Raw genomic sequence first — 14,703 nt, forward strand, 5'->3', positions numbered from 1 at the left:
TATAAATTTTTTTATTGTTGTTTTTACTAATGTTTCATAGGTTGTCACATCGATCACAACAATATTTCAACGGACACAGTCCAAAAAAAAAAAAAGAAAATTCTTAAAAAAAAACACATAAAAATGTACAACATGTCAATGGGATGCGACCTTAATAGGCCACACCATGTCCACGCACTTGTTAGAGCTGGTTTAACCCGTGACCGATACTCTTTTTTTTTTTTGAAAGAAAAAAAAAATAATAGTTGTTTATTTGTTTAAATGAAATTCAACTTTAGTTCACAATCCAAAGTTATCAAATCCTAACACTTTTCAGAATTGGAACTATTTCTACAGTAATTTTCTTTATTTTGTCCGATCTTAACTCGACTTGGCAATCTTATGCGAAATCAAGGGCATGGGAAGCTCTAGTTTCATGAATTTTTTTACTTTCATCAGAACAAATAATAGAAGTCACGATTTATATTGAAATTGGAGTTTGAAATCCTCGATCTCACCAAACCAATTATATTGAAAGTCTGCATTCTTGCGTACAATCATATTACTTTGACAACAAACATAAGCAAATAATCAAATACTGTAACATTTCGATAGATTCAGTAAATAATTTGTAATTATTGCATAATCGATACGTATGCTTCCGGAAGAAGCCTAGGCACGGGGCGCGCCACTAAAGGCGCAGCCCGTTGCAATGTGAGCCCATAGGCTTCTTCCATATCCAACTTCTCCGGCGGTTGCCCGTCCGGTAGAGTCCAATCAAAGGCATGTACAAGCGTAGCCGTCATGAGCTGCACCATACGCAGTCCTAAGCTCAAACCCGCGCAAATCCTCCGTCCGGCCCCGAACGGTATGAGCTCAAAGTCACTCCCTTTAACATCCACGTTCTCGTGGCGCCCGCCCGGGAGAAATCGGGCCGGGCGGAATTCGAGCGGGTCGGGCCATATAGCCGGGTCGCGGGCGATGGCCCATACGTTGACGAGGAGCGTGGCCCGCTTAGGAATGCAGTAGCCGTCGATCTCGCACGCCTCGGCGGCGATGCGGGGGAGGGAGAGCGGCGTCGACGGGTGGAGCCGGAACGTCTCTTTGATGATGGCCTGCAATGTGGGGAGGTTCGGGAGGTCGGACTCCGACACGATCCGGGTCCGGCCCACGACCGAGTCGAGCTCGAGCTGGGCCTGTTTGAGGATTTCCGGGTGGCGGATTAGCTCCGCTAAGGCCCATTCGACGGTGCTAGATGAGGTATCAGTCCCAGCAGTGAACAAATTCTGTAGCACGTTAGGCAAATAGAGCTCATGAATAGAAGAGGCAACCTTACAAGAGCATATGTACGGTTCATATTTATTTGGAACCTACCACTAACCTGTTGTTAAATGGCATGACATTTCAAATGCGAGGTGAAATGTGTGATATTGTTATGAATCGTTGCATGTTCATTTATTCTCCACTAATTATACAATTAGTTACATCCCTATGTAGAAAAGTAATTTTTTTTTCAAAAAATATTTTTTTGAATTTTTTGTTTTAAAGTTTGTTGATTGCAGGTTATTTAATATCTAAACATGAAAAAAATTTAGTATGTATACGTCCGTTATACAGCTAGCTAACCTGGCATCCCCAACCAATAAATTTGTCCCATTCGAAATTCTATCGTGATTAATAAAAAAATATTTTTATTATACTTTTAAAATATATAATCAATTTATTATTAATGATATGATGTAAGTACGATAATATAGTCTTCCTCTTAAACATCTCAATCTTAAGAGCCATACGAACTCAACTTGCTAAAGAAGCACTTTTGTCTACATCAATTGGATGCCACAAAAAGCCCGTGTTATATATTTTATGGTCTAATTTGTCGCTCATCACGTGAAATACTTTAATTTTAATTAAATTAGCATGGATAATAAATTATAGCGCCTTATGGAAGAGTGATTTTATTTTTATTCTTATATTACCTTATAATTTTAATTGATCGTCCGAATTATTTTATTTTTTTTTAAATAACAGATTATTCGTTTTATTCATTTGAAAAGACCTCAAGAAACAAAATAAAAACAAAAAAATAGAAAAATAAAATAAAATAAAAAAATAAAAGAACAGAAGTCAGTTAAAAAGATAGAGCCAGCGACAGTTCACCTCCCACCTTCTCACCAACACTCTATGAATCATTGTAGTCTTTACGGAACTGGAGTTAATATTTTTAAAAATTACATTATTTCTCTCTCTCCAAATTATCCATCAGATCGTGTAAATTAGTTTAAAAAGATAAGTTTCATGAAAATACTATAATTTATTGGAGTAGGTTGAAGTATTGGATGGATTGATGAAAGGAACATTATTTTTTTTTATTTTTTTGAGAGATAGGTAGTATGTTATCCGCTTCGTTTATTTCATTTAGAAATAAACTTAGCTAAAAATGTGAATCAATTAGAATTCGAACTCGGAATTTTGAATATCAATCATCAAATCTTTTATCACTTGCACTAGAGACGGTCGGTAAAAGAAATATTATTATGCAAGGCACGGGTTGTGTGGTGCTACCATACGTTTGGCATGCATCAAATTTTTTTTTTAAATAAATCATGCATCAAATTTTTAAACGATTATTAGTACCTCCACCAAAAGAGAAAGTTCTTTTCTTACACAATTATTTATGTAGAAAGTTTGTTCCAAATCAATCAAATTATACAAAAAAACATAATAATTATATATTAAAATAATCTATTTTTTTTAACTTTCTTACATAATGTGCAGATGTTTGATTGGATATTATAAATTTTTTTTAAAGAAAAATCCTACCACTATCAGTGCCCTTGTTCTCACATATTGTGCTATTTTTCACTGCAACTATTTTTACACTATGGGAGTCAATAAGAAACTCGTCTAAGGTCTTGAAATTTTTTTTAGTAAAATTTTATAAAATTTACATGAACTATAGATCATTTTGATTCGATAATATAATATTTCAAAACTTTGATTTTAGTAGTCAAACTTTTAATCTATTTGATTTAAGCTAATTATTTGTTTAAAAAAAATTAAAGCTACTTGCATAAAATATACGAAGTCCGTAAAAATAAATGATGCATTAAAAAATTTAGAATCAAAGATTCATTAATTTGCTCAAATCAAATAAATTAAAAGCTCATCAAAATTTTTAAAATTAGATAGTCAAACCTAAATGGTGATAGTTGAGATAAGTTCTATAAATTTTGTTAAATATAAAAAAAAATTAAAATACATTTCTTTTTATAAGTTTAATTAAGTAAAAATACAATTCTTTTTATAAGTAAAAATACAATTTATATAGAGGTTCAGAGTTTTGTTACTCACACGGATGCAAGAAAAAATATTGAATATAAAATAATATATAAATATATATATATTTTTTCTAAACTTCTTAAGAAGTCCTTCACTCGTACTCACCGATCTCCGCATTAAAATCTAACCGGTAACAAACGCGAGACTTATTTCTCCTCACGGAGGGAAAGGACGAATTACAACTAAGATTCTCTGTAACCACAAAGCTAAAACTACTACTACTTTCCAATAATTAAATAATAAATAATAAATAATAATAATAAACCAATATAGCTAATAAGTGTGTTGTGTTCAACAAGTAATTACCAACGTATAACACCACTAAAAAAAAAAAGAAAAAAAAGAAGCTTTCTTACCAGAAGCAGAGCCTTGACATCCGTATCCGTAATCCTCCCCTCCTCCTGTCCTCCTGCCGGCTCCTGATCTGTCAAGCTCAGCAGCACGCCGAGAAAATCCCCGCCCCCCACGGCCTCCTCCCGCCGCCGCTCCGCAATGAGCCTGTCTAGAAACTCGTCGTACCTGTAAAACAACCGATTACTCTAAAAACTTTTATAAAAAAAACTGAGAATTCCCAAAGAATTCAGAACTTTCTGCTCTGATGATGATTCTGATTGATTGCCATCGGTACCTCCGATGCAGTCGCTTCATCTTCTTGACTACCCCCTGCGGGTCCAACCACGCGATCCACGGCACGAAGTCGCCGACGTTGAACACCCCCGCGAGCCGCATCAGCTCCACCACCATCTCCTTGAACTCCCGCGCCTCCTCCCGCTCCTCGAACACCGGCCGCCCCAGCAGAGCCCGCGCCAGCGCGTTTGTCGCACATATGTTCGCGGCCTCGCCGACGTTGACCGCCGCCGCCGCCGCCGCCGATGATCCTCCGCCGCTGCCACCCGGCCAGCGGGCGAGGGACCGGACCATCAAGCCTACTTCATGCGCCCTGATCGGCCGCAGGTCGTCGAGGGCCTTCCCGGAGAAGAGGTGGAGCGCGCAGAGCTTGCGGAGTGCACGCCACCGCGCACCGTAGGGCGCAAAGACCAGGTCCTATTCAACCAAAAATTTTAAAAAAAATTAGTAAAAATATCGTTCTCTGACGACTTAAGTTAAGCAGACACGATGTTCATAGAATTTTAACAGAAGTACCCGGTAGCTATAAGCGATGTGCTCAGCTCCGGAGTTCGGAGGGCGGTTGGAGAAGTTGGCGTCATGGGCCTTCAGGAACTGGGCTGCGACGGCGGCGGAGGAGGCGACGACGACGTCGACGGAGCCGAACCGGAGGCGGAAGAGCGGGCCGTGGGCCTCGGAGAGCGTGCGGAGAGTGTGGTGGGGTTTTGGGCCGAGCTGCGGCAAGTTGCCCAAAATGGGCCAGCCCTTCGGGCCCGGCGGAAGACGAAGCGCGCAACTTCTCTTCTTAGAGAAGAAGAGATAGTAGAGAGAAAAAGAAAGCAAAATAGTGAAGAGGAGAAGGAGAAACGGGGCCATGGGTACTCCTCAATAGGTGATGAATGGGTATATGTATATATATATATATGAAAAAATATGTATACATATATATTTATGTACACCACCTCAACTATAACTAGTTCTGGAATTGCCCCCTAAGCTTTTAATTTTTTTTTTATTGAGATTTGATTTAACGATTCTAATATTTTATTAACTATTAATTGACGTGGTTTTATTTATTAAAATAATTACAGTCCTTTAATTTGATAAAATCATGAATAAGTTAGATAAAATTTTTAAATTTTTCTGTGGACTACAATTTTAGAAAGTTAGTAGTTGAGAGGGCCTCTTACATATTTACTGCGTATATATTTGTACTAATATTATGTGGATGTTGTTACCTTCCATTCGTGATATATATTTCTATTAGATGGAGTAAGTTTGATCACACCAACCACCAACTAGTCTCGCAATTGGCCATAAAAAGTATAATGATCAGTTCCCAACTACCACTACTACTACTACTACTGCTGGGACAAAAATAATATAGAAAAAATTTTCTATAAAAATTATAAAAGATATTTATTCAAAAAAATAATTAAATCACACTTTTGGTACTCCAAGGGCCTCACATTTTTGGTTTTCAAATTTTAATTCATTGTAATTTTAAATTATAAGGCTAAAAGTTTACATATTATTGCAACCAAGCCTCACGACACAATTTAGCTGGTTAAATATTAATAAATTGTGGATGTAGACGTAGCATCTTACTTGTTGCTGCATAATCAATATAAAATATTTACACCATCAACTTGTCAATATTAAGCTAACTTAATTAGATTGTGAGATTTAATTATAATAATTAATTAACTTCCAAGTAAGAAATTGTAAAAAAATTAAAGTTTAAAAACTAAAGTATCTGGCACCCCATAGTTTGGGAACCCAAAAGCGTAATTTACCTAAAAATATAATAAGACTTGTCTTAATATTTTTCAATCCTAATTAATAATATATGTGATTCAAAGCATAATTGAGGGGGAAATAAAATGAACGTCTCAAAAAGAATCACAATTCCTACAATCGTTGAATGAATCGAATTTCTGCGTATGGAATTATAGCTAAACTCCACACTCTCTAAATTTTAAGAAATAAACATTTGAACTTTTAATTTTGACAATTATATCTTCTTTCAAACCTTATCAAATAGTTTAATAAGTCACACTTTTTAAGTAAACTTGCTAATTATATAGTAATTTTATCGCATGCTTGTATATAATTAATCCTGTAAAACTTCAAAATATCAAGAGATTTTTTTTTCTTTCTATTTTGATAATTAAGCATGACGATAAAAAATTAGGCTTGAAATAAACTTTAATTTTTTTACACTTTTTTAATGTAAGTATACAAACAAGTAATTTGTGTTCTACTTTGAAGCTTTACACTACTATATGCAATATATACTACTAAAACGATAATGTAATTAATTATTTAACTAAAGAAGTTCGTCTATTAAATTATTTGATAAAATTTAAAAAATTTAATTGAAATTAAACTTAGACGCCTAATTACAAAAGAGTTAAAATTTGATAAATCTTTGTATTTTATTATTTTTTATAATATTATCAATAATTAAATAAATATAGTGAAAATGATCCCCAAAGCATATCCCAAACTGAGGATAGTGTTCTAGAACATTGAAGAAGGTTTGGCGGAGCACGAACAGATACGTGTCCTACGCCAACATGGCAACACGTGTCCTCCAAACCTATTTCCCATCTACGAGAAATTATTGTGAGCACCCGTTCTATTTAAGTATGAAGCTATTATATTTTCAAAATTATAAAAGAGTTTTTACTTCTAATTTTTAGCTTTTAAATTAAAAATTATACAGTTGGGATGATAGTGACCCATTTACGATTAAGTGATCTCCTTAGGATTGAATGGTTTTCACAGAATAATAATATTAGGGCGTGTTTGGTTCACTTCTTTTTTATTTTGGAATCGGAATCGGAATCGAAATGACGAATTCGTTTGTGGGTGTTTGGTACGTGGGAGTCTCATTCCGATTTCGATTCCGATTCCTGAGTAGAATGGAAATCTCCCAATCACCTCTTTTTCCAATTCGGCCTAGAAGGCCGGATTGAAAGTTGAATCCGGACGGAATGGATATTTATTTGGATTAAATTTATTTTTTTAAATTTTTTAATTAAAATATGAGTATAAATTTAGAAATTAAATTTTAAAATTTAAATTTTAATTTGAACTTGAATTAAAAATTAAAATTTAATTTGAATCTAACTTATGAATTTGAACTTAAATCAAATTTTAATTCATACAAAATTTTATTCAAATTTTATTTAAAATTTAAATTAAATTTATGGATTCAAATTAAAATTTAAATTGTAATTTTAAGTTTGAATTTGAATAAATTTTAATTTAGTTTTATATTTCGAATTATCCACTCAGCTTCAAAGTTTAATTTTTTAAACAAAATAGATTAAAATTTTGACATTATTTCAAAATTTTGATGTAAATTTTTAATATTTAATATTTAATTTGAATTTAAATTAATATATTATAAAGATAAAGTTAATATATTAATCGATCTGATTATGTTTTTTATATTTATCTGAACCAAACACCGACAATGGGAATGATTTATTCCAATTCCGATTCAGGTGATGAATCAAACAGAATTAGGTAATGAGTTATTCTGATTCCGATTTTAGCTTATTTTGATTTCGATTCTGATTCCGATTTCGACTTCGAACTAAACATGCCCTTAATCCAAAGATTAAAAATAATTAAAAAGGTTGACCCAAGGGCCAATAAGTGGAATGTACAACTCTTTTATACATCCGAAAGTATAGTAGCTCTACTAATCTATTAATATATTACATCATAAATTTAAAATATAATTCAATAAAGCGATCTAACTTTATAAAAATTATATGTATAAATAATTACAAAATTTAAATTTTTAAATAGAATTTTAAAAATAAGATATATAAGATATACTTATACATCTCTAATTTCTTTTCTATTGTCTAATCTTCCTTCTTCTCAGCTAAAAAGAATTATTGCCTGCACCAAGTTTATAAGCCTGTAACATACACCAAACTTTAGTTTTTTTAATAACTAGTATTGTAAAATTTAAATTTAATTCGATAGATATGATTTACCATATAAAATAGTTGGTATATAAAAAATTATAATATTTAAATTTTTATAATGTAATTTTAAAACTATGGTTTAGAAGATGTACTTTTACACCTCGTGTGCAAACCAATTTCTTCTCCACTATCCCATTTTTCTATTATTTTATTATTTTTTAAAAATTATTTTAATAGCTTTTATTTCTAATTCTATTCCACATATATCTTTATAAAATAATTTAATTATTAATAACTCTTACATTTTTCTTACATCTTTAACGTCGTCTATTTTGTTATCAAACTTTTTAAAAATTATTTTAATTATATTATTTTTTATTTTTAAGTTTATAGTCTTATGACTTTTATCTGATTATTACGAAATCCTGATAATTTTTTTCCCATACATTTATCGTGATAAAATTACTTAATTTAATATTCTGAAAAAATTAGTAATACATAGTACTTGTTTAATTATGTTATAATTAATAATCATTTAATATCTATAATCTCATTATCAAGTAGTTAATTACTAAGAAGCCACATGTGCCCATTTAACTGTTAAATTATTTTTATTTTAATTAATTTAGTTAATAATCAAACAAATAAAATTTTCTCAAAGTGTTTAAATAAATTTAACCAAATTTAATTGTTAAAATATTTTATATCTGTTCTTAACTGGCACCATAATAATTATTATAGGTGTAATAATAATAATAGTTATTATAGTAAGGTGCAGGTTGTTACTGTTATTTAAGATGGGAACACTTTGAAGAACTACTGGGTTTATGAATAATAATTTCCGTAGCTTAATAATAATTTTTCGTAACAAAATAATTAATTAATGGCATAATATATTCGCCGTAGCTTAATAAATGCCTCTAACTACCCCCGTTCCTAACCTGGTATGTTTTGCATGAACTCGGTGCATGGTATTAGCCATGCACCTGCTGATGAGCTTCGGTCCATCAAATAATTTTTTTTCTATGGAAGGACTAAAATGTACAAACACTTTTTGACTTTTGAGGTCCACTTTGCACATATTGTTAAACTTTACAAAAAATTAAGATTATATTTTCTATCATAATTTTGATTTTTATATCCGAATTGTAGACAGTAATTCTTACTCGTAATTCATTCTCGCTCACGATCTGCAACAAGGCAAGAATGAAGCCGTCACAAAAATTAAGATTAGGACTAGATAGGAAATTCCATATATTACATATTTATATATAACTTATGTAAGAATATTAAATCACGTCCGTTCATCAAGAACATGTCAAGATACATCCTAATCGTTGGATAAATCGTATCCTTATAGATCGACTTGAATAGACTGACTGTATTTTTATAGATTGCCTTAATTAAATCATAATCACATGGGCCACATCCAACACATATATCCTCTCAAATTTTTAATTTTTTTTTATTGGACCAATATACTTTATTAAATAGTTTAATTGACATTTTTTTTAAGCAAAGTCGCTAATTAAAAAGTTGTTCTAATTATATATTTTACATACGATATCATATCATGAAACTTAAATTTTTATAAGTCTTATATTCCGGAGAATAACAAAAAAGCATAAGAATTTAAAAAAAAGTGAGTGAATCAATCTTTAAATTTTTACATGCAATATAATTGAAAAAAATAGATTTTTTTTTCTTTCCCTCAATTGAGAATTGTTGTTTAATTCATAACATCGATATGAGAATAAAGGATTTAATTTTTCAAGTTGCTAAAGTTGAGGAGGTGTTTGCACATTTATCTTTGGATTTAAAAATTAAATTACAATCTTCTCCTATGGTGCACGGCTAATATGTGGTGCACATGGTGCAGCGACAAATTAATGTCTTCTACAAACCAAAATCGGTAAAAGTGTCCAAAGTGTGTCCCAGATGCAAAAGCGACGTACCTCCGACGTCCACGTGTCAAAATATTGGACGATCCCACATCAGGCCGTCGCATCTACCGTCCATTTCATAAATCACATAAATCTCAAGTCTATAATACGTACTGCTACATAGGATAGTCACCTTTAATATTGAATTAATTAAAAATATTAATTATTCTCTCACATCATAAATTTGAAAAAATAGCTATTATATTAAAAAATTTTAAATTCAAATCCTGATTATTTTATATATAATTTAATGCCATCCTAAGATGTGAATGATGTGGCACTTTATTGATTATTTTATAAGTGATGTGACACTTTTTGATTGATTTATTTTCTCGATAACGGAGCCATTTCAACGGTGCCCACTAGTCAAAGCTAGATACATCATAATCATATTTATTGACTGGAAGTTAAAAAAATATTAAAAAATCGTTTTCTATTAATTGAAACATTAATAGTGACAATTTTCATCAGATTTTTTTTTCAATGTTTTCAAAAAATCTATGTGCTGGTGGTATGTGGTAAATAAAAAGATTAAATCATAATTTTCACAGTGGTGTGAGCTTAGGAGGAATAGATTTAATTCTATTATATATATATATATATATATATATATATTTATATAATATTGATATATATATAATATATATATAGACAGAGGCTTGCCTTGCTCTCAGACGAGACACGGAGGCCTCCGTGCTCCTGAGCCGTTTCGATGATGGAGATTGTCCGAATCGACGATCGGGCTCGTTAGATTTGTTTTGGTATTTGAAAATTGTAATAGATATTTATATGTTTTTTGCGATTTTTCGATATACATTTACCGAAAGGATCAAATCAATAATTTTAATGGTTGATATTGTGCCAGTGTTTTGAAGTTTTAACGGTGTAAAGTATTCAAAATAGATTAAAATTTTGATTACAAAATTTTTTATACTATCTACAACAAGTCAATACTTCTGATCGAAAATTTTAGTGCCTATATCACTACTTCTTATATGAATTTTTATTTTTCAGCGTAAAATTATTGATTTGAATCTTTTTCGATTGCTTAGTCGTAAATCGATATCGAAAATCACAAACAATATTTTCTAGAAACTTCAAATACGCTAGATCAAGTCTGAATGGAGCATCGATATCGATTCAAATTTCCATCATCAAAACAGCGCAGGGAGCACGGAGGCCTCGTGCTCCTGAAGCAAACGGTTGCTATATATTATATATATATATATATATATATACTATATTATATATATGGTCTGGCCTACGTATACTATTATGAGTACGTATCGTCCCCTCTATACTTATAAGTTGTTTCGAATAGAGCTTCCGAATCGACGATCCACACCGGTTAAGACGTTATTTGACAGCATTTAAACTTCTAGAAATCAATTTTTATAATTTTTCGAACATCATTTACTTACGATCATCGAGGTCACAAATTATTGACAATTTTAATCTGTCGGTATGGGCGATACTTGCAGTTTAACGGTTATCAACTGTAAAAGAATTGGAATTTGTTTATTTAGTTGATAGAAAATTCTTATTACTACATAGAATTTAAGATTCAAACTTGATCTTTGAATGAAGTGATCCGTCATTCTTTTTTTAGGAATGTTCGTTCGATTTGGATCGTTATTTAATGCCATTGATGGACTTTTATTATGATTCGAAATTTACGAAATTTATTTTAGAAGTTTCATACTTAGAATATATTTAACGAAGTAGGATTGGTTCGATTCGGAAGCTCCATCAGTTGAAACAACTTTATAAGTACGAGCGGGCTCCAATACTCTAATAGAGTAGCAGGGCCAATATATATATAATAATTGATATTGTTTTTCTTTTTATTTTTTTTACATGATGTTATTTGATAAAGATTAAAAAAGGCGGAAACTTTAAGTGGTGTGTGGTTTCGCACTTTTTCAGCTTACGTACTATGTGATTTAAAAATGTATCACGTTCAGTACCCTGGGGTTTCGTATTTTCTTCACTTTTAGTAAAAACGCTCTATAGTTTCAAGTGTTATCAAGTTGTATTCTGTGTTTCGCTTATCACTTTTAGTATCCTCGTGGTATTAAATATTCGTTAATATTATATACCCGAAATGGATAAATTAAAATGAGAAAATTGAACCATGGGTACTATGATACCAAATGAAACCACATGGTTACTAACTTGATACACTTGAAAGCTACGGATACTAAAGTGAGGAAAGTGCGAAACACAGTGGTAATAACTGATTAAACTTGAAACCAGCATGGGTACTTAAAATGAGAAAAAGCAAAACCACAAGCAAACGGTTGCTATATATTATATATATATATATATATATATACTATATTATATATATGGTCTGGCCTACGTATACTATTATGAGTACGTATCGTCCCCTCTATACTTATAAGTTGTTTCGAATAGAGCTTCCGAATCGACGATCCACACCGGTTAAGACGTTATTTGACAGCATTTAAACTTCTAGAAATCAATTTTTATAATTTTTCGAACATCATTTACTTACGATCATCGAGGTCACAAATTATTGACAATTTTAATCTGTCGGTATGGGCGATACTTGCAGTTTAACGGTTATCAACTGTAAAAGAATTGGAATTTGTTTATTTAGTTGATAGAAAATTCTTATTACTACATAGAATTTAAGATTCAAACTTGATCTTTGAATGAAGTGATCCGTCATTCTTTTTTTAGGAATGTTCGTTCGATTTGGATCGTTATTTAATGCCATTGATGGACTTTTATTATGATTCGAAATTTACGAAATTTATTTTAGAAGTTTCATACTTAGAATATATTTAACGAAGTAGGATTGGTTCGATTCGGAAGCTCCATCAGTTGAAACAACTTTATAAGTACGAGCGGGCTCCAATACTCTAATAGAGTAGCAGGGCCAATATATATATAATAATTGATATTGTTTTTCTTTTTATTTTTTTTACATGATGTTATTTGATAAAGATTAAAAAAGGCGGAAACTTTAAGTGGTGTGTGGTTTCGCACTTTTTCAGCTTACGTACTATGTGATTTAAAAATGTATCACGTTCAGTACCCTGGGGTTTCGTATTTTCTTCACTTTTAGTAAAAACGCTCTATAGTTTCAAGTGTTATCAAGTTGTATTCTGTGTTTCGCTTATCACTTTTAGTATCCTCGTGGTATTAAATATTCGTTAATATTATATACCCGAAATGGATAAATTAAAATGAGAAAATTGAACCATGGGTACTATGATACCAAATGAAACCACATGGTTACTAACTTGATACACTTGAAAGCTACGGATACTAAAGTGAGGAAAGTGCGAAACACAGTGGTAATAACTGATTAAACTTGAAACCAGCATGGGTACTTAAAATGAGAAAAAGCAAAACCACAGGGGGCGGCGGTATTTGAAGTTTCCCCATTAAAAACTACCTACCACAATGACAGAGATTCTGCCAACAACCCTGCGGTTAATCAACCACAAATTGGGTGCTTTCACTTTTAATGATCTCACCATCATAGATAATTTATTTAGGCAAAATTTTGAACTAATGCGGTGTATAGCCTCATTAATTAGAATTTTTTTTTCCCAATCTAGGCTTCTTTTCAAAAAAATTCATAATCTAGCCTCCTTTTGATGGATTAGAAAACAAAAGATGATTTAGTAGTATTTATATGCTAATTAGGAGAGAGAAAATTTTTTTCTTTCTCTCCTCCCAACCTACTAATATTTACAAAAATTAATTTTCATAATAATAATAATAATTAAAAATTAATATTTAATAATAATAAATATTATTATTACATAATATTTTTTTTGAGAGAGAAAGATTGCAACATGCTACCCGTTTCATTTATTTCTTTAGAAATAAACTTAGCTGGAAATGTGCATCAACTATGATTCAAACTTAGAAACTTAAGTATCAACCATTAAGTCCTTTGCCATTTGCACTAGGGATAGTCAGTTACTAAATAATAATTATTATTATTATTATTACTAGTATTTAATTTGATTTTACAAGCCAACATGATCAAATTTGCCATGTATATAGTCAATTAAATACTAGTAGTAGTAGTAATAATAATACTAATAATAATAATAAAATTGTTTAAATATTAATTTTTAATTATTGTTATTATTATAAAAATTAATTATTTTTTAATATTAGTAGGTTGAGAGGAAAGAAAGAAAAAAAAATTCTCCTAATTAACATATAAATGCTATTAAGTCACTTTTATTTTCTAATCCATCGAAAGAAAGGATAGATTAGGAATATTTTTTGGAAAGAAGGCTAGATTGGAATTTTTTTTTTTTATTTTCAATAGGGCTTGATACGGCATTAGCTCCAAACTTGTATACGAAATAATTAATTGTTGTTGAATTAATTGTACGTTGGTTTAGAGGGGCCTCACAGTAATTAGCACTGATCCATTTTCTCCTTGTTTCGGGTGGTTTTTGCTCCCAAATATAGCTATCAAAAATTAATTTTCATAGAAAAAGGTACCAAAATATAGCTATCAAAAATTAATTTTCATGGAAAAAGGTATATTTGATAGAAAAATCATCTAAAACATTTGTTGATATTTAACATGGCGTAAAATAAAGGTGAAAAGGTACAGAACTTAACTATGGACCATTTTCGGTTAGTTATTCAATTTTTTTAAGTTTTGATTTTACTATCTAATCTTTTAATATGTTTGGTTTGAAACACTTAACGGTATTTTAACTTTAAAATTTAAATGTCTCGTTTTTCTTAACAAATTTAGTTAGTATATATTATGTAATTCTTGCAGCTATAAATTAATTAAAGTAAGTAATTATTTTAAATTTTAAATTCAACATATCATTGACTGATTCAAATTAAACAAATTGAAATGTATAGCTGAT

At 31.0% G+C, this 14,703-nt stretch overlaps 1 protein-coding gene across 1 annotated transcript; it reads right to left on the minus strand.

Moving 5' to 3' along the window:
• On the minus strand, positions 460-4,836 carry LOC109721770 (flavonoid 3'-monooxygenase-like). Its single transcript, XM_020249547.1, has 4 exons — positions 4,465-4,836; positions 3,950-4,365; positions 3,678-3,840; positions 460-1,265 (listed from the first exon to the last, which is right to left on the minus strand). Exons 1-4 carry the CDS (start codon positions 4,801-4,803, stop codon positions 615-617), a joined length of 1,569 nt encoding a protein of 522 aa, XP_020105136.1. The 5' UTR covers positions 4,804-4,836; the 3' UTR covers positions 460-614.

This window comes from Ananas comosus, linkage group 15 (assembly GCF_001540865.1).
Source record: "Ananas comosus cultivar F153 linkage group 15, ASM154086v1, whole genome shotgun sequence".
NCBI lineage: Eukaryota > Viridiplantae > Streptophyta > Magnoliopsida > Poales > Bromeliaceae > Ananas > Ananas comosus.